Here is a 21,909-nt window from a genome sequence, read left to right as displayed (position 1 = left end):
TCCAGAGATGGAGAGAGTTGCGGGGCTTGAAGGGAGGGTCGGATCCAGAATTCGCCCGATTCCTCCTAGACAGGTTTGTAAATTTTATTTCATTTATGAAATGTAATGCGGGACATAGTTTACAGCAATACATGAATTTATGTTGTTACAACAAAGCTGGCTAACGTTACCACTAGATTAGCTCTAGATACTACACTCGTGAAAACGACAACAAACGTCTTAGATCACGCATCCATTTCAGCTGTGTGTATCAGCCCAGCCGACCTGCAACGATGCATCGGTAATATCCTCTGTCATTATAAATGATTCAGTTTCTTACTTAGAACAAAACATCCATCACAATCACTGTGACTTTGCTGTAACGCTAGCTCTGTAGCACTGTTGGTAATATTTATAGCTGGGAAATTGCAGCGCAACAGCAGCATTACACACAGTGACAATAGTGCAGTCTTTGCATGTTTAGCCTATGTCACAGACATCACGGTAATACAGTTAGCTTACAACGTAAAATATTATGTTGGCAATGCTACTGCAGTTTTTTCCAATTACTTTGTTTCACCGGCGGCATATTATATTAAGTAGAAATACAAATAGACACATTTACCTCGTCCATATGCACGCTGCAGATAGCTGCTAAACTAAAACAAAAAAAGTTTTCAAAGCAAGTCCCGTCTTCTTTCCAACGTTTCCAAAACAAATCTACACGCGCCGGCCAGACAAACGTCTTCACGACAGTGGGCGCTAGAGCTCATGGGAAATGCAGTCTTCATTCCGGCAAAACACTACCGCTTTCGTCCAGCGGGGCCGCCAAAATCAACACTAAATGAAAAGTCTGTACAGGGACTTTAAGATGCACCACTGCTAGTTAGAATAAAACATGTGCATATCTTTGAAGTAACATTCATACCCTTGTACAATAATGTATTTTGGCTTTTTTATCATAATGTTCAGTGATGTAGTTGTCAACAAGTTTAATGCCTCTTTGTTAATAAACAGGTAATGAATGACAAAATGATATAATACTGTTGTAACATTATATAATAATATAATAATAATAATAATAATATTGTATAATCTACTGATGTCTTACAAATTCTGTCCCCCCCGAGGAGGCAGAGTTTGAGCTGACTCATCACTCCTTTGGCAGTAAAAATGTTTGTGGAGTTGGAAGTCCCTTAGCTGTGACTAAAGCCTCACGTTGTCAGTCTGGTGTCACGTTGTGGTGCTTCATATGGTTGAGCTCTTTGAAAGTTCGACCTAGAAAACTTAAAAGCCTCACTACTGGCTACTCTAAAATCCCCTTGTAGGTATTTTCCATGGAAATTATTATGTGGAGCACAGGAAGCAATGCGTGTGTGTTACATTTCCGCTGGCAGCAGCAGTTTGTATATAAATCAACAGAAGAACTGAGTCGTCACCGCGAGTTGCACTCATAGTCTGAGGGAAGACTGCCATCTACAGAATGCAAGCGTACTTGTTCTCATTCAATATAGTGTAACAAACTTCAAAATAAAATGCAACCAGAGGATAGATGACAGGTTTTTATTACTTAAATGATCTCTTTCATATTTCTGCCAGCTCCAGGACTTGCATTTTTCCATCAAACTTCACGAAAATAAAAATATATTTGCAATTAAGATTTGCTTAAGTTTTACATGGATGATATCTTCATTGTCTATACTTTGAATGTTGTGTATCGAGTCTGTTTTCTTTAATTTAAAGGATAAAATAGTCTGAAAAATTAGCACCAAAACCGATTAGACTGAAAATTGTTAACGGCAACAGCAATCTTGTGACTGTCATTAGACCTGGTTAGATTCAGAACATATTTGCATGTCCGATCTCAAGTTCTTCATCGGGATCCTATCACCATATTGCTTCTGTCTGCGATTCTGAGGAAAGGTTGTTATTGTTGACCTCATGTCAAGTACCAGCGCCAAAGCATCAGTTGACAACCTGGGAATAAGACTCAACAATCAACAATCTTTCCCTGGAATCGCATACCCCACCTACAATTAAATTGTAGTTGGAGGGAATTATTTTTACTGGATATTATCACCAGAAAGATTTAAAGAAAGAAAAGGGTAATGTTACTAAACCAGTGTGAAAGGCAGGAAATAAAGTTGTGGTGTGTGTTTTCAAGGTCTTTTTTTAAAGACTCAAAACTGAATCCTCCACCACCCTCAAAAGGCAGCCGTGCATAAATAAAATGACCAAAACAAAAGCAAGTTCATAACACTTCTGGACTAAAAATAAATAACCGTCATCAAGAATGTTCTTGTGAAAACCCCTGCGGTTCCTCATGGTATGAGGATGATCCGGGGTGATAAGGAGGACAGAGGCTTGAGTCAGACATCCGTGCACACTTTTAGATTAAACGTGGGACTCCAGCGTTCACCTACATGAGTCATCTGTGTCTCGGTGCAGCCCTCAAACCTTTTTCCTCAGGTGCTTCGTCTCATATTCTGGAGTATGTTTACTCTGGGTCAAGTTTTTGTTTCTGGTTTGGGGGAGGGGTGTCTTCCCCTGAGGTTGTCGTGTACAGTTATCATGTGCTTAGTGAGTTAATGTGATGTGCCGTTTAATTGTGTTAGGGAGTTAATCTATTGTAGCCATCTTTCAATAAGCGCTCTGCTTTTGAAGTCACTGGAGCGTTCTCCTCGCTAATTCCCCACATAATTCCCACACTTCTCTTATCTCTCCCTCTCCCTGCTCCTTCCTTCTATCTGAACAAGTGTCTTTCTCTCTCTCTCTCTCCCTCTCTCATCAGCAAACTCTGACGCCCTGAAAGCCATGGTTCATGAAAACAGCATTGATTCTGATGGGTAAGTCTATTAACCGCCTCAACCACCAGATGGCACCATAAGACTCTTTTGAAAAGCCTCGGCGTCGCTGCTGGCTGAAATGAGAGTAGCCACAGCAGGAAGTGAGCACTCGAAACAAGGCAATCAGGACACATTTCTCTTTTGATACTTTTCCAATTTGGCAAGGTTTGATCGAGGGTGAGCAGCTGGGGACTGTTCCCTAAATGCCACTGGGCCCTGTATCACTGTATTGTGGGATTATCAAAGCATATTGTGCACAGTCGTTTCCATTTTTCCTTATTAGATTCTTAGCCAAGATACGTTGGGGTGACTATGATTCCACTTAACAAGTAAGTATTAAGGCAAAGAAACCATAGTTGTCCTCTTACTAGAGGCTTAACAAATACAGATGCCTGCATTAGAGCTGAAACCTGTCATTTATAAAGGAAAACTCCTAAAAATGTGCCTTTTCCAGCTTCTCAAGTGTGAGGATTTGATGCTTTCACCTGTACTGTACCTTTGGGTTATGGATTGATGGTCAAAACAAGCAATGTACATACACCTCTTTCTATATTCTGATATTTCATAGACCAAATTTATCAATTAAAAAAGAATAATCAACAGATTTCTCCCCATGTTGGTGGGCATGGGGCTGTAGTAAGAGTGATTATCTGTGGTTTAAAGGTTTAAAGGTTTCTGTGAAGCTTTTCCAAACCTAAAAACACTAAAACAGAAGTGTTGGCACGGAAGAACATACAGTTTAATTTATTCTTAACATGAGCTGCAAATGTTAGCATGTCTGGCTAGCTAGTTTTATACCTACAGCAGTAATCAAGCCCCATGCCTAAAACCGAGGAGCGTTTCATTTAACATTATTATGTGAGGTTAAAACTTATGTCATAACAATCCTTCGTGATAGCACCCTGTATAGTGTTTAGTATCGTAGTGTAGGCTAATGTTGTCCTGTCCTTGGACTAAATTTGTGGAAGACGAGATGGTATTGCTATTCCCAAACACACACGTTTGTCCTTGGCATAAAAGCATTTTATCTTCTAACATTAAAAGTAAAAAAAAAACCTCATAAAAATATAAACAATAAATTGTATATCTAACCTCCAGCTGATATATCTAAACAACCAGACAGTCTGGTCTTTTATAACACTGAGACTAACTAGCTTTACCACTCTACAGAGATCATCAACTGGTGAAGCTGCTAACATAAAGCTTCAGTTGCAAAGCATGAATGAGCTGACAGGCGCAAAACAATTATGGGAAGAGCGTTGCAACCAAACCGTTGAGCTAAAGTTAGCTTATTTAGATTACTAAAGTGTAACTAACCAGGATCATCGGCTAGAAATGATGAAATCAAGCCTCTATCGCTTAAAGAAATGCTAAGAAGTTCAAGTAGTTATGTAGCGGCAACTACTTAACTCATGGTCATTGGATAAATTTCCTTGTTGTCAACTGCATATAATAGTCAGGATCTTTTTATTAGCATGAAATGTACAGGCCTCAAAATGGGTCTGAGTGTGTCATTGGCATTTTGATATGTGTACAAGTGCAAAATTAGGACGTTTTTAATGTGGCTTCTGTTTTAAAGTGCTGCTCAGAACGTCATGGAGCTAAAGTTAGCCTTACCGGCTAGCTGGCCACAGCTGAGTTTTCATTTCTGACAAGTGTAACCATCCTCAATCTTTAGCTAGAAATGAGAAGCCGCTTTTGTTTTCCTCCTTGTGAAATCAATTATTTGCTTTTTAAATGAAAACTATGTATTTAAGCAAATTTTCCACCGCTCTAGGCTGTATATAAAGGCCAGGATAAATTCTACATCAGGCCTTTCAAATGGATATCAGTGGCTTTTTCATATTTCAACATACACATCTCAAATCAAAGGCTGCCCACTTGTCACTCTGAATGATCCCGCATCATAAGAAGAGGAGCTGTTGGTACAAGCTGAGATTAGACGTCTTTGCGTTGCTTTGCTGCTGAGATAAGAGGAGAGGGAAAGAGGCTGATAGACAGATCGGAGGAGGAGATGCCTGTGAGTGAAGAGGAGTGTGAGTAAATCGAGTTTGCGGAGTATGTTTTCCCCCTCTCTCTCTTCCTGTCATCTTCCTCGTCCTGCTACATATTGTTCTGGGAGTGAAGGAGAGAGATAAAGAGGGGAGAGATGTTCTCCTTTTGTTAGTGTGGATAAATGGTAGCAGCGTCGCCTCTGCCAAGGATTAGATACTGAGGTATTCTGCTCAGTCACATTGGGTGTCCTGGAACAATCAGCAGAAATCTGCAATCGCACACATTTCCCCGGCGTCACTCTCATGCTTCTTCAGTTCTCTCTCCAAATCCCCTTTTCCACATATTTCCACTCCTTGTTTCCCTTCACTTTTTGTTCATTTTGTTGAAATTGCTCTCCCCGGTACTCCCTCTTTCTCCTGCAGTTAATCTTCATATCTTCCTCTCTCGCTCCCTCCCAGCCAGGTCGGGCAGTCTGCCAGTGGATCACTTAGAGATGGTGGAATAGGGGGGACGAGTGGTATCGGCGGGGGTAATTTATGGGACACTTAAGGGGTGGAGGGAGACGGACAGACAGGCAGAAAGGGAGAGAGCAGGAAGGCAGGGAAGGATGGAGAGAGACTACAGGGAGGAGAGTGACTGTAGTGTGGCCAGGGCTCCCTATCTGCCTCTCCAGATTCGATACTTAACTTTACCCTCGCCTCAGTGCTGCTCTCCCCCGTCGGTGCTCCAGCCTCCACCTCTCCACCACCCCTCAGTCTCCTCTTCTCACATCAGCCGATCTCCCCTCTGCCATGTCGTTTCTTCCCTCCCGTGGATCAAACTCATGTTTCATACCTCTGCCCTGCAGGGATCCTTGCTGTACACGAGCATAATACAGATTTTTTGTGCATTTGTTTTAGATAAAAGGCGACAATTATTCATTTTACATGCGTGTACTCACACATTGTTTACTCCAGTGATTCTCAAGGGTTGTCTGCTTGCTACTCCCCCCTCTCACTGGTTGCATATGTTTAAATATGGTGTAAAATCACAAGTTTCACCTCGATACAATGTATTATTAACTCTTTTGTAGACAATATGATATATATGCGAAGTTACAGCTTCGATTTGGATCAATTCACTTAATAGGTAACAGAAGAAGCCGCCAACCGTTTTCTTTTCTGGGTTTTGCCATTAAAAGAGCTAAAACGGTACATACATAATTGTAAATCATTTTCACCAGTTAAGTGCAGCAAAGCTTACTTTAAACTAATTCCACTGACACACATAAAACATAGCTAAATAACGAAAAACATTTCAGGAAAATATAAAGTATGGCTAAATAACTGACAAGGTCACCATCAGTAGCATTTTACGTTGAATAAATTAGCCTAGCTGCTAGCAGACTTCATCTATAGTCATAGGCTGTGTTCCAATTCAGGGACCGCATCCTTCGAAGGACCCGACCTTTGCGGCCTTCAAAGGCAAGTCCTTCAGCCGTTGTTAAATGAGACAGTCTAGCCTATGGAGCACTTCCTAGTTGCGTCATAAGATGGTTTACACTTATGTCACGATTTCTGCCGTCCAGGCCCAAGAAAGTGGTGATCTACGCCACGCAACGTCACCATTTTCTCACTTTCTTTCCTCTTTTTCGGGCGTGCAAAGAATCTTGGGATATGTGAGGCCACAAAGGTTAGTAGCCATGTATCGTCCAAAAAGAGGGAAAAGAAGGCCGCATTTGTGGGCTGCCTTCGAATTGGGAGAGCCTTTGCGCGGCACAATGACGGAATTGACCTTTAAATGCGGCCTCTGAAGGATGCCGACCCTGAATTGAGACACAGCAACAGAGTTTTTTAACCCTGGCCCTCAAGGCTTCCTGTCCTACACGTTTACCCGCACCAACACACCTGATTCTATTGATCCGCTCGTCATCTACCTCTCCTGCCTGATAATGACCCATTCATCTGAATCAGGCGTGTTAGAGTGGGGAATCTCAGAATGTGACATTTTAATTTCAGCCTGCATGCACGCTTTGTCAGAATAGTTGAAACACAGAAGCTAATATTGCGGTAGCGAGAGCTACAAGTTAGGCGACTGCAGAGTGAGGCATCCGGCCAGGTTTTGTCAGGTTTCCTGAGTGTTTGATCTCGCAACAGCATTGTTTTCGTATGGCTGGTCCTTTGTCTCTCAACCTGTCTTTTCCCTGAAATACAAAATATTTCCACACTGCTGATTAATTCCCAGACTGCTTGCCTTTATCTGCCTACCGCTAGCCCTGTTTGAAGTCACACAAACACAGATGTGCCATGAGAATATTGAAACAAAAAAGGCATATCTTATTAATGCTGATATAAATCGATGTTTTCACTGTGCATCAACGATGCAGCTACAATGAGTAATTGATTGGTCTCCTATTAAATTAATTGAAACTATTCTGATCGAGAATTTTCACTTTTTTTTTTTTTTATTGAATCCAGCTTCTTAAATTTGAGTATGTTGTGGTTTCTTTAGTCCTTGATAACAGTAAATTATATATCTTTGGTTTGTGGACAAAACCATTTAGGATGTCATCCTGGGCTTTGGGAAACACTGATCAACATTTTTCAGTTTATCGAATATTTTATAGGAAACTTAAAGCAACAGAGTGTAACTTCCTGGAGACAGTTACTGGAGTCTTATCCCCATGATGTCAAGAACAAGTTCAGACAAGTTACACTTTGTTGCTCTAAATTATCCAGTAATTCAGAAGAAAATAAAGCAAAGACCAAGGAAAAATCAGAAGTTGGGCAGAATTTTTTGTTTGCTTTACTATCCTGTTTATAATCCAACAACGCTCAACAATCTTATTTAACTTGCAACATTCTACACATAACCGCAAAAATGTGACACCCCTGTGTGTGCTTTTGTTTTCAGACCAGGCCTCAAATAGGAGAACCTTCCCATGGGCTCAAAAAGCTTTTACAGAAACTCAGAAACTTGAGAGATCAAAGAGACGTTGCTCATTATGCCGTCTGTCCCCTGACACACTGTATATCACATGTTTACATCAGTGGATAGAAACACTGTTTATTCCACCTTTGTGCATAAACAATGTGAAGAGCTGCTCTCCAGGGTCGTGAAACACACACACTGAAAAGAAAAAGGGATGTGAGAGAGAGCAAAGGAACAATTAGCCTCCTTTGACACACTGTTGTATCCTATGTAACTCATCACATAATTGCATCCATTATCATTAAACACAATCATGACTAATCACAATCAGTGGTTGTTTTTGTCTTGTTGAAGTCAGACATTGATGTCAGTGAGCTTAAATTCTCTTTAAAATATCAAATGTTATGGACTAAATGTTGACAAGTCTCACTCGTCACTGTCTGGTCTCCTTGTCTTTAGTCCACCACTCACCCCCACGTCTCCCGGCACCCCGACGCCTCCAATGACCCCAGTATCACCGGATGCACCTCCGGGAGCCGCCAAGCACACCTGCAACCACCTGCACACCATCGGCGGCATGAGCGGCACCAAGAACATCTGCACCCGCTGCAGCCAGAAGAAATGGCCACTGATGAGGAGGCCGTCGGCCCGTAAGGCGGCAGAGCAGCGGCGCAGCCACCATGGAGAGGTCACGGTACTGGCTGTGGGCAGGTGGGCAGGTGTGTGTGAGTGTGTGAGTGTGTGTCTGAGGCAGGAACAAAATGATTTTTTTAACTAGCAGAGGTAGACTAAAACAAGAGGCATATTAAATACAAGCGCGCACACACTAACAACCAAACATTTACTCTGAATGTTTGTCATTGAAAAAGCTGCGCTTAATTACACAGGCTCGCACTGTCCTGCACTTTGACACCGAACCAGTGACCTGGAAAATACACAGGTGGATGTTTTTTCTGGGTGAAGCCTGGGAAAATAGACACTGAAGGGTTCAAACGCTGTTGTTGTTCTGTGGTAAGTTTCAGCGGTGAACCTCTGTTGTGTGGCAACAATTCCTGTTAAAAGCACAATGAACAGGAGGAGGTTCTCTCAGAAAACTGAGCCTGACGGCAACAGAGAGACCTAACGGCTAAGAGTTTGTTCTTTTTAGGATCAACCTACCTTCTTTTTTTCTTTCTTTCTTTCTTTTTTTTTAATCATTTGTCCCTGCAAGGGCATTTTTATGCAGCAGCCGACAACAAATATATATACACAGTATATGAAGAAAGACAAAACATTTTAAATTAGAAGGCAAAAAACAATTAAATGTAAAAAAAAAAAAAAAAACTAAATAAAAAAAAAAACAAAACATTTAATGTGGAATTCTTAATTACCACATCAGTTAAGAAATATAAAGACTATAGTTCTTTGTTCTTGGCCCCAATCTACTTTGAGTTCACCTCGCGTATCTCTTTGTACTGACGTCAAGATTTTCACAAATGTAAGACATATTTCAAAATAAAATGTGTCGTCTTCTCACTGAACAGCTTTTATATCACAGTGGGCCATTTTCTTCTATTGCGCAATTTTTCAGCAACGCAAATTTAGAGGGATTTCAGACAGATGCTTGATACTCCGTCATATAAAACTCGTATTCGTTAGGCTGCTTCAGGAGAGCTGGGGGTCACCTGGTGTCACATCTTGAATCTGTATTTACTCGGCAGTTGAATTAGTGCCTCTTACTGTCGGGACGTCATGCGGCTGCTTCTCAATAAAAGCCAGCCTGTGTTTGCGAGTTTAATGCTTTTAATGTGAAGCAGCACGAGAAGGGTGTTCTGTTTGTATTGGTGGTAACATTGCACAGCTCCGACACGGTGTAAAGAGCGCGAACAATAGACAATGAGGCTATTATGGATGTGATAAACCCGTGCTGGATTATGTAAACTCATCTTTTTCCTGTGAATCCCTCCTGCGTGTGATGGAACAGGAATGGCGGACTCCACCGCTAACAATAAAAATGACTGGATCCTGAGATTAACACTGAATGTAAATATAGTGAATGGTGAACTATAAAAGGCAGCCAAAATGGTGTCTGTTTTTTATGAAAATCTTTAAGGATCGCAACTTAAAGAAAACAAAACAGCACAAGAATTGTGCTAATTTTCTGGCTTACCAGCGTTTGTAACGGGGTTCACGAAAAAACCCACCATATTTGTAAATGAACCCCGGCGCTATGTTCAATAATGAAGCTGTCAGAGATGTTTAAAGTAAAGACAACATTTCTCAGTCCACTAGTGAACCCAGGAAAGCGTGCAGCCTCGGCCCCGTCACGCAGCGAGCCCTCCTCTCATCCTTAACGTCCTGCTGCGAGCTGATTGGGATGCAGCGAGGTCGCTTTTCATTTGCACACCCAGATGAATGGCCGCGTACGCAGAGGGGTCAGCATGACCTGGATACGAATATTCATTTGCTGATTTAATTAAAGCTTTTCGAGTGTGTGTTTGCGTGTGTCTCTGAGTGGGGGAAGAGGATGTGAAGTTGAGGTGAGTGAGAGTCAGCAGCTGTGGCACAAATGAGAATGGCTGATACCCACTGAGTTTATGCTCAACAGCCATTCTCTGTGGTTTGTTTATATTATGATATAAATACACTATTTACAAAGAGTCTACAGCAGAGAGGGTCTGAGGGTTTATTTTGACCCAGAAAAATAATTCACACTGTGATCATTTTCTAAAAAACTTTCTTTTAAAGAGTTCAACACAATTTCACTGCGCTGTTTGTATTTCGGCCAGTGGTCTCAGAAGAAGAGCCGGAGTTTGTTTTAATGAGCACAACTCTGCAGCGTGCGAGTGTTTCATGTGGGTCACAGGCAGCAAGAACATTCAAGATTCAAGATGTTTGCTGTCGCTGCGCTTGTAGAAGTGTGCAATTCTTTGGCTGAGCGGCTCCACCGCAGAAAACAATTATTTATAATGTATAAAGAATTAAAAACAGAGTGGAGTAGCAGTGAAGGCAAGCAAATTAGGGTATAAAGCACCAACGCCGTGACAAATGAATATAACTAATATATATAATATATAATATAATAGTAATAAAGTATAAAGGCAACAAAGTTATGGAGTCTGTATGGAAGCAATAAATATGAGAATACAAAGCAATACACTTAAAATTCTCAACTAACAAAAGGGAGAAAAAAACAGTGAATTAATGTTTTACTGATAAATCCTCAATATAAAGAGGAGAAATGAAGACTTTTAATTATTGTTATTCTTAAAATTAATTTTTGTTTATTACATTTTTTTTTTGTCATCTCTCAGGTTCAGGGTGACGAAGTGTGAAAAGACCGCCCGGGAGCGGAGGACCCTGCTAATATCAGACTCCAACGGGAGCGTCCCCACGTCTCCTACAGAGTTGGAGCCCAAGAGTCGGACGACGTCGGAGTCCCAGCAGGTTGGTGTCCTGGAAACGTCTTCATCTGTGTCCCTGTTTCTTTTTTTTTTCTCTGGAGTCCCATCGGACTGCTCCCTGCTGACACTCTGTGTATAAACAAGTGCACACAATCACTCTTCTTACAGCTCTTTCTGAGGAGAAGCAGGAGACTGTGTTCAGGCTACAACCAATGACTTTTTTATCATCATTATCTATTAACCGGCTAATTATTTTATTGATTTAGGCTTGGATTGTTTGGTCTAAAAAATTTAAAATATCGAGAAAAAAAATGCGTGGTACAATATTCAAAATTAGTTTACATCTTTCAAGCTTTAGATCTGTTTAACCATCATCCAGAAATTTTAAGTTGGATGTCACCTAAGAGATAGAAAAGCAGCAAATCCTCAGATTTAAGTAACTGGAGCACAAGTGTGTTTGGTAAAGCTTCTTAAACAACTATTAAAATTGTCGTGGAGTCATTTTCTATCAATCCATTAATAATATTAGCTCTGAAATGTCACTAAAACATTGTTTACGTTGATGATGTTGAGTACACAAGTGTTAAGAACGCAAAAGTCAAGATTATTTATATACAGCTTCCTAATATCAAATTCATAGGCGACCAATCACGCACTCAAAACTCCCCAAAGAACTTTAAAAAAATTAAGAAATGGAGCCAAGGATATGAAATGACAATTACAACAACCAAAAAGAAGCTGAAGTCTGAATAAAAAACCAGCAGCGTGCACAGACACTGCGTACCTTTTTACCCAACAATTAGCTAAATAAGTGTTTAAATATTCATGATAAAGAGAAAACTGCAGCAATAATCAGCCTCCAGCTCTGCTGCCTTGTGTTTACATCACAGCAACTCTGCTTTGTGAAATTACAATGCTCCAGGTGATCATGAACAGCCTCCGCTCGTCTCTCCTCAGTGTTTAATTTACTGTTTACAAGTGTGCAGAGGAGTTGTTGTCTTCCTGCTGACGCTGCAGTTGGAGCACAGACATTTCCTCATTGTTGGTTTCTTCTTCTTTGATGACAGAAAACAACCTCAAACAGAAACTTTTTCGATGGTCCTTCTGTCCTGTGGGACTGAGCTCTGATTCAACGATAACAGTATAGATGATCTCAGTTTAGTTCTCTTTGGCGGCAGCGGAGGCAATAAACTGTGATTACTGGTGTGTCTTTGACCCCCCCAGAGATGCTGTGTGTGTCCCTGTGATGTTGGAAAAGGATGTTGGTGTGAACAGTTCGTCTTATACCTACAGGTGCAATATGTAAGAATTCTAGTTGAAAAAAGTTAACCAGCTAGCCCCAGCCAGTCCCCGTCCTTAGCTTTTGTGCTGGCGGTGTAAACGCCAACACCTCCCCTGTCAGTGCCCTGAGCCTCCAGTTTAGACCGCTAGCTGCACGGCCAACTGAGCTAACTAGCTAAAGGTAGCTACAGATAGCAGCAGTTAGCGGCCATTCTATTGCTGTACTGCTACCTACTATTTTTTTGAATTGCGCTGGACATCTTACATATTGCACCTATTTTTAAAACTAAAAAATAAAGTTATATTAAATGATGTTCAGGTTCTACATATCTTTTTTTCTACATATCTTGACAATCCTGAGCATATTATGAAGTTCACTCGGTAATACGAAGTTTGTTTTCACTAGCTTGAATAAATTTGTTTTAGGGTGGAGAGACGTCACTTGTGTTTCATAGATGATACAATTGCAAAGAATCTGTTTACAGCCCAGGAGGACATTAAACATCCGTGTTTGTCTCATTTCATTCTCCTGTTTCACATATTGACTTGAAGCTTTCTCATATTGACTGTCTGCCAAGAGAATAAACAAACCCCGTCGCTCTCTCCTAATCTGAAGATCATCGATTTAATGTTTATTCTTTGTAATAAATCAAGATTATCTCCGTCCGACAGGAGCAGACGGACAACTTGGACAAAGAGAAACGATAGAAATCCAGGTAAAGTGTTTGGTTTTTCGTCAGCTTCATGCGTGTGTTTTTTTAATTTCTGTGTCTTACCACCTTGATTCCTTTATTCCCTCATTCCCACAGATGTTCAAAGAGAAGGGAAAAGGAACATCTGGACACTTTCGTAAGACCCAAACAAGAACATTGAACCATCAGCAGAGGAGGAGCGAAGTCGACCCGGGAGTCGTCCCTCCACATTCTCGCTCCGCAGGGAGCCAAAAGTGCTGCTGATGACGAGGACGGCGGTGGGAGAGTGACGCGTGGAGTCACACTAGCCAGTTATTTTTACAAGCAGGAGGGAGGTACGGCGTTTCCTCCTGAAACCGATTTACAATAGTGCCTTGCTCAAGGGCGTTAAAGCAGGGCAGCTGCTCAGCGTCAAGGAAGCCTAACTCATGGATGTGCTCCGTGATGTATGTACATATGTTTTTGTATGAGGAGGGATAGAGGAGTTTTTGCATGTCACAAGTTGGTTAATTGATAAAACTACATCCCAGAAACAGGATACAGGAACCACCTGATAGAGGGGTCACAGAACCAGGATGTGGACATTACAGAGTCCTGCAAAGGTGTGAACATGACGTGTGTGCCTCGCCGTCAGGCCAACTAAGCGTCACTGTCAGGTTTTCGTCCCGCTCCTCCAAACTATAATCTCCTGTCTTCATGTTGATCATCCAGTCCGACCTCTCATGTAGACGAGCATGCAGCGTTCTGGGTCAAACAGCAAATTAGCCGCTCTCCCAGCGACATGATCAGCCAGTCTGCTCCAACTCCTCACTGCCACGTTCTCCTCCGTGTCAGAAGTGCATTACTTACTCTTTTAAAGCTGCATTAAACGTTCGTCTTGGTCACGCCTGTGGCTGTAAACACAACACCGATGTAATATCAGTCGTAGATCACGTCGAGTCGTGTTGCCTCACACACACATTCACTCTGCTTTTCTTTTAGCTCTGTTTCGGTCTCCACCAAACCCAAAACCACATTGTCCTGACGACAAATTTAAACACAAAGCCAAAAATGGGAGTTACGGAGTTTCAAAGTGTTTACATGGGATGCACCATATGGATCTGTATTCAGTTCACACTCATAACCAATAATAACGTGCTTCTCATGGCAGATACCGCTAAGTTAAGCGATAATTTCATATTTTTGGTATTTTAAAAAGATCATATCCTGCAGTTTATGGAAGGCTCATATATTGAGCAACGATTGTGGATTTAATATTCCATAGCCAAGATTGGATTTGTTGTATTAATACTATGGATCCATTAATGGTACTCCTTATTCTTATGAAAGCTGCTCAGTGACACATGAAGCCAAAATAAATTTGACTTTGCGGGTATAAAATTAATTGGATCTCCTGTATTGCTTCCTCATTGTTTGGCTCATGGAGCGTGCACACAAGAGATGTCCGCCGGCCGAGCAGCTTACTTCCTCCTCGCAGAACTCTTGTGAAATGTATTGTGCAGATTGAAATCATGTCGTCTTCCTCTGAAACTATAGAAAAACATCCACGTGGTCCACACTTTGCAGATCTTCCATGTGCAGCAGTTTAAATGTCATGAGTGCAACAGCAGCTTGTTTCTTGCCCCTCTGTGTTTATCAGGGAAAGCAACTTTAAAGGAAAAGTTCACCCAATAATGTAAATTTACATGAACTGAATTTAATATTTTTTGAATTTGTCCTTTAAAGGTGCACACCCGCACCTACCGTATCGGCTTTGTGTTATCGACTATTTACATTTTTTTATGAAATTATTGCAGAGGATAAACATTTCCCATCATCAGGGTACTCATTTATCCGTGCTGATTTATTGGCTCGATACATATCGTGCATCCCCTTTTTGTTTACAAAGACAGAGACTGCCTTATGAAAACATGCATCTGCTGCATTGTGGGAGATGTAGGATCCAGTGGTTTTTTTGGAGTTCGACCCATACTAAAGACTTAAAGTCAGTATATCTCTTGATTTTGACCACCTTTTTTTAACCAGTCTCTTGCGAGTCCTGCGAGTCCTGCGACTCTGCGGAAGTGCGATACAAAATCATTAAAGGTCGCACGTTATCATCCAAATATATCACTTTCCCAGATCTGTACCATAATTTTTGTTTCCCTCCGGCGTTTGTGAATGTCATGTCATTGTGCCTCATTTTTATTTTTAAAAGCTTTTTGTTATTCACACATTCTGTTGTGTTTTTATTGTGGTAATGAAAAATAAAGACTAACACATATCAAACATTAATAATCCACTTTGTGTTGTCCTCTAATTACACACTGTACACCGGTTGAGACATTAAAGTGATGAAAGCCGCTGACCTGCAGGCTAACTTCTCCCTCTCCTCTGAGTGAAACATCCATCTTCATATTCTATTCTTTCTCATTTCCTTCTCCGCTCCCTCCTCGCTCCTTTTCTCCCCTTTTCGCGCCTGTAATGAAAAGATGATTCGTCTTATTCATCTGGAGGAGGTAGTCCGATGACCTGGGGCTCTCTATCATATTATTTCCACATAATGGAGATGAGATGGAGATGAAGAGGTGTTTTCTTGAGATCGAGGATTAACACCTCTCGCTCTTTTGGTCTCTTGTTGACCTTCTGAAGCTTATCAAGTTCACTCGCGCAAGCACACACGGCTTCGATAAAGGCTACAAGTTTCTGAACAGGAGAGAAGATACAAATCTACTAATTTAGGTTATTACGCCGCTGAATTATTAACATGATGCCTAACTGCTCCGAACAACAGCGAGGATGTGATTAAACAAGGCTCCTGAGTGACACATGGCTGCCGCTGGTGTCACTTGACAGCGCCGGAGGGAGGATTGACTTTCAGAGTGTTGACAGGGACGGGGGAACATTCACATGCAGCCGAAAAAGAAAAGCCCTGATAGCACACAAGGCGACGTCACCCCACCCATAGCAAACCTGCCTATTATAAACACAGAGGGTGGCTGCGGGGCGTTCGAACCTGTCAGAAAGATGTGGTCGACAGTGCAGGACATGAAGGATCTGGTGCAAATATTGACTCCGTGTGTGGTGTTTATTTTAGCTCCAGAAACGGTGTCAGCCAGCTCTGTGAAAAAAAAAAAAGAAGGTTTCTCACGCTGCATCGATGCGACTTAAGAATCCCACGAGGGAGTTATGTGTGCACATAAAAATGGTATAGATAATAATAAAGCTCTGCTCTGTCTCTTTTGCATGACTTCATAAGCGGTAAATTTATCTCAGGCACTGAATTATTCAGGCCTCCAGGCGACAGGGTTCCCATGCCGATGCCAGGCTAAGTGCCCTACATCTTATCTTTGTCTCTGGCTATCAGCCAAAGAGGATGGAGCTCTCTGAGGCTCAGGGGGGAGAAACATTTTTTTTTTTTTTTTAGGGAAACATTCGGGACTAGTGGGAGGAAGTCTAGTCAATGTTTAACACCTTTGAACTACATCAGGGCCATGAATACGGTGACCTTCTGAAGTGGCTCACTGCCCACCTTTCTGTAACTCAAACAGTGTTCACAGATTCCAGCAGACAGTGAGGGGAACTAGAAAATGGAGTATAGAAATTGGACATGTATTCTTTATTAAAGGAAAGATATTCTGCTCTCTTTCAGGTTCATATTTCATTTAAGGTTACTCCTAGTGTAAGTTGCATGCTTTAAAACCCCAAAAACACTGCAAGTTCCCCTGCTGCCCAGTTTTAGCTTCTGTCTCTTTAAGCCCCGCCCTCCTCCGGAATACTCAAGTCTTCTCTGATTGGTCAGCTCTCACACGCCTGACCTTAACGACGGCAGAGCCGCTGTGCTAAATCAATTCTTAACTGCCAAGCTAGCTGCAAGGGATACATTATGCAAATGTATGACATGGTGACATGGTGTGAGGTCACAACGTCACAGAAGTAAAGGCGGGGCTACTGACGAGGCATTTCAGGAGCTTCTGTTGGTGAGTACTTTGGTCTTTTAACTTTCAGGATCTTTCATATGCACAAGGACATATGAAACTGTGACAGAAATAGAAAAAAAGAATGTTCTTCTGAAATAACTCTGAAACGACACATAAAAAAAACTTTTATTTTACCTGAAACATGCTGCCAAACTGATGCTGTCTTGAGTTTCCATCTTTTGAAGACAGATTTTATTTATACTTTCGTACGTCAATGTCGATCTTCAAAGAGGACCTCGGTAGATTCTCCCGACTCCTCTTATCTCTCGAGAATTTTAAAAAGCCTGTTTCTTTCTTTGTTTCTCTGAGGAACAAAAAGCAGCAACAGGTGTTCAGTAGCCATTGTACTAAGATGCCGACACAGCTTCAGTTTATTTACTTAATAAAACAAAAAAACAGGAGGAAAATAGCACTACTGTACTTTGAAAATGAGATCAGTTAGTTGATAGTTTAATTACATGTATTTATCTTATTTTTATACATAATGCAGCTATAGATAATGTAAGAAAAATAGACATAACCAGTATTCCATAAATAGACTCAACTGGTCTAGTTTTATGAAAATGAACTTGATATTACAAATAAAGAACTTACTTTTCTATATGCACTAATAAAGAACTGTAATTAGTCAATTAAGTGAAATCTGGAAACAAGTTTTGCATATTAACTCTACAATAGGTGTTTGCTTTGTCCCACAGTCCATCATTAAGTATCACTTTTGGCCTTCCAAGCGATAAAGTTGGGGCACCTCTGCTGTAAGAGTTAAAGAGCTGCATTCAGTCTCCAGTTAAGGAATTTAATATCTAACCAGAGTGAAACATTTCCAGAGATGTCGGGGGAATTCCTCCAAACGAGGCGGACTATTCCAGGCTCATTCTCGGACATTTAAAGGTGAAAGATAACCATTTAATGACGGCGCTGATAAATGTGTTTTCAGGAAGGGGTCAAATCGACAAACATTAAAGCCCTGTGTGGTGTTCGCAGAAGGAAACCAGGAAATCAAAACCAGAGAAAATCCCAGTTTGTTCAGTTCCTGCTCAGAATCTATAGAATAATCCTGCAGTAGGTGGATACGTCTTCCTTAAATATCCCCGTTCCTCTGAGACGAGGAAGTGCGCGCGTGCTGCAATTAAGGGTGACAACATTATGGCCAACAAAGCCTTGAGAAAAACAAACATGTTAACGGAGCGCACACACCTCGGGGACTGTACAGCCGGCTGCCTAATGGACCTCATAAAAACAACACGAAAGGAATCTGACACACAAGTGCTCACTGTTTGCCCACGTGCACTCCATCGACGTTCGACGCACAGCAGGCTGCGGCTCACAATTAGCTCGACGCCAAATTACTTTTGTGCTGTTATCTCGAGGCGGGGCGAGGCGAAGTGATTACTGTGAGTCACTGGGATGACAGCAACACTAAAGAAGGAGAACGAGAGGTAGCTCGCGTGGCGCTTTTTTGGGATCGTCATGCTTTCAAATGAGAAGAAGGTTTATAGAAGAAGACCTGCTAACAAGTCGGACAAGACTTCCATCAGAGCAGTTTGATTTCCACTTAGTTTCTGTCCAACTTCACTTAAGCAGACCACATTATCCAAGTTAGTCGTCGCTGCTTTATTTTGAACTGGTTTCCATCTAACTTACCGTCAGCAGACCAGTGAATTTAAGTGAGTCGCCACATCTTAATTTCCAACTAGTTTCAGTCTAACTTCCTGTCAACAAGTCACTAAATTAAAGTGAGTTGTTGCAGCTTCATTTTGAACTACTTTTCATCAAACTTACCGTCAGCAGATCGTTAAACTGAAGTATGTTTTTACAGCTTGATTCTCACCTAGATTCAGTTTAATTTCTCTTCCACCGGCCACTTAATTAAAGTGAGTCATCGCTGCTTAATTTCCTACTAGTTTCTGTCTAACTTCCTGTCACCAAGTCACTAAATTAAATTGAGTTGTTGCAGCTTAACTTTTAACTAGTTTCCAACTAACTTATCGTCAGCATATCGTTGAATTGAAGTGACTTATTGTAGACTAATTTCCAACTAGTTTCTGTCTAACTTCCCTTCAGTAGGTCACTTAGTTCAAGTGAGTTGGTGCAGCATAATTTCCACTTAGTTTCTGTCCAACTTTCCTTTAGCAAACCACTTTATTAAGGTTAGTCGTCGCTGCTCAATTTTGAACTAGTTTCAATCTAATTTACCATCAGCAGATCGTTGAATAGTGAGTTTTTGCAGCTTGATTTCCAACTACCCTGGTGGAAAACCCAGCATGGACCAGCACCAAAACAAGCTCCAAAACACAACATCACTTGTGGGCCACTTAGTTGAAGTGTATTTGTGCAGCTTCATTTCCACTTAGTTTTTGTCCAACTTCCCTTAAGCAGAACACTTTATCAAAGTAATTCGTCGCTGCTTTATTTTGATCCAGTTTCCATCTAACTTACAGTCAGCAGATCACTAACTTATAGTGAGTCATTGCTGCTTAATTTCCAACTAGTTTCTGTCTAACTCCCTGTCAACAAGTCACTAAACTGAAGTGAGTTGTTGCAGCTTAATTTTGAACTAGTTTCCATCAAACTTATCATCAGCAGATCGTTGAAGTGAAGTGAGTTTTTGCAGCTTGATTTCCAACCAGTTTCTGTCTAACTTTCCTTTAGTCGGTCACTTAGTTAAAGTGTATTGGTGCTGCTTAATTTCCACTTAGTTTCTATCCAACTACCCTTTAGCAGCCCACTTTATTAAGGTGAGTCGTCGCTGAGACTCAGACTCATAAGGGGGTTCAGTTCCCCTGCTCAGTCTTCAGGGAGTCAACGCCATCAATTGGCTCTCTGCGTTTTTCTGTTTGGGGTGGGAATCTGAGTTGAGCGTGTTTTGAGATTTCTTTCTTTTGGCCAGTTTTTTATACCTTAAGTTCCCCCCTGATCAGTGACTCCCACTTGACCTTTGGTTTTTGGGTCCAATGTTTCTTGTTCATCTATCATTTTGATTGAATCAGTGGGTGGCTTGTGTGTTTTATTCCCATCACCACCTTTTTTTTACCCAAGTGACCAGTTTGCTTTGACCCTTTTGTGATTTGCGCCGTGTTTTGTTAGATTCCCAACCTGCGACCCCTGAGGTGAAATCTTTTAAGCTCATGTTCAGTTGAAATCTTTTTTGTTTTTGAAGAAGTTGCAAACCGAAGTGTAACTGTGGATGAATATGACTTAAGTTTTTGTTTTATTTATCAAGTTTTTTTTGTTGTTGAATGGTAACCCAAACCCTTCATACCTTTTTTGTATTTGTGCCAAAATAAAGCCCCAGCTGTTCTTTGTCTATATGTGATCTACCTTTCTGCATATCCCTTAACTGATTGAAAGGATCAAAGTGTGTGTGTGTGTGTGTGTGTGTGTGTGTGTGTGTGAGATGCACACACAGAGTACAGCTCTGTTGTCTTCGGTGCAACGCGGCGCATCGATGAAAAGATGAGTCACCGGTTTGATTAAGCAGGAGCTCCACGGCAGATCCTGTTTGTCATTGCACTCCAGATATATGGAAATGCTCTTTTTTCTCATTTCGCGGGACAATCACACACACACACGCACCCCTCTCTGGTTCAGGTGTGACTTATTTCTTAAAAGGACAATTCACTTTCACATCAAAAATGCATATTTTCCCGCTTATCTGTACTTTGTTTTAGTGTGGGACGCAGAGTTTTGGAGATATCGGCCATAAAGATGTCTGACTTCTCTTGGAAAAATACCTTTAACATAACCCCCAAAACTTGTTGAGAGCTGTGTCATGGAAGAACTATTGTCTTTTTGATTCAGCTACACTCGCTAACCGTATGTAGGCTATCTTGAGTAAGAGGGTCATGATTTTAGGGAAAAAAACACTGCTGTTGAGTTTTTCAAATGTATGTTGTCTTTTTTTTTGCCATCTGGTTCCATTATCTTATATTTGAGAGTAGGCAGATATCTCGGCAACTCACACCAAACCAATCTAGAAAGACTGATAGAGCTACAGGTAAGGGGAACAGTGTGTGCTTTTGATGTTAAGGTGAACTGTGCCTTTAACGTTGATTGCAAAATGGTGCACGTTCAGAACCTCACAAAGAAAAGGCTCATTTTAAGCATTAAGCGATTGCGTCATTTGATTCCTGCACAGATTTGCCTGTAAGCCCTTTCGACTGTAGTTTGGCTGCTGAAGAACAAGCTTGTTTGTTTTCTAGCTTGTGATTTCCCCTGCTGACCTAACAGCTACCCACCGAATCTACAAGTTATCTTGTTCATCGGAGGGGGGGGGGAGAGACACACACACCTTCTTGTTTACTCACTCTGAGTGATTTTGGATCAAAGCTTCATCGTGGCCCGGAGGCTGGCAGTCCCTATTGTCTTGACATTATGCTTGTACTTGACTTATAATTGGCTCCAGTTTCACGTGGCATCGCCGTGACGTTTGAAACTCAATGAGACTCAACACCGTGCGCTACGTGCAAGGGGCTTTAAGAGTGGAAAATATGAAAATACTTGCAAAATTTGCAAGTGAAAAACATTCGGCCCCATGCATTGGGGAAAAACAAAGTCCAACTACAGACAGAACCAAGTTTCAGGCTTAAAAAGAGCACACTGTAATTGAGAGAGCCATGGTGAGCAATTACAGCGACAGGCGAAGAACAAGAGGGATGAAGATAGAAGAGGGTGGGTGAGATGAATAGATAAATGTCCAAAGAAAGGGCTATTTCGGTATCGTCTCGGCTCTGTTCCACCTCCTGCTCTCAGAGAGACACACTAACATCCTCTCCTGCCGCGAAGAGCCCAAGTCAGTCAGCCGATCAGGATTCTTCTTCCAGCTGCAGCTGCTGTGGGTGTTTCCAAGGTGCTCGGCGTGTGT

The 21,909-nt window shown here is 41.5% G+C and overlaps 1 protein-coding gene across 2 annotated transcripts in view; it reads left to right on the top strand.

The window, feature by feature from the left end:
* The window catches only part of rell1 (RELT like 1), a 34,062-nt gene extending 18,699 nt beyond the window's left edge, over positions 1 to 15,363 (top strand). Inside the window, exons 4-8 of one of the 2 annotated variants that reach the window (XM_030431511.1) lie at positions 2,771 to 2,825; positions 8,190 to 8,441; positions 11,024 to 11,156; positions 13,067 to 13,110; positions 13,204 to 15,363. In XM_030431511.1, the coding sequence (XP_030287371.1) occupies positions 2,771 to 2,825; positions 8,190 to 8,441; positions 11,024 to 11,156; positions 13,067 to 13,102 (476 nt within the window). In that variant the 3' untranslated portion in view covers positions 13,103 to 13,110; positions 13,204 to 15,363. Of the gene's footprint in view, positions 1 to 2,770; positions 2,826 to 8,189; positions 8,450 to 11,023; positions 11,157 to 13,066; positions 13,111 to 13,203 lie in introns of those variants that run through there. The other variant, XR_003985717.1, reaches the window with a different exon arrangement.
* The last annotated feature ends 6,546 nt before the right edge of the window (positions 15,364 to 21,909 follow it).

The sequence above is a fragment of the Sparus aurata genome, chromosome 10 (genome assembly GCF_900880675.1).
Source record: "Sparus aurata chromosome 10, fSpaAur1.1, whole genome shotgun sequence".
NCBI lineage: Eukaryota > Metazoa > Chordata > Actinopteri > Spariformes > Sparidae > Sparus > Sparus aurata.
The sequence above is the reverse complement of the archived record's forward strand: the minus strand, read 5'-3'. Positions and strand labels throughout refer to the sequence as shown.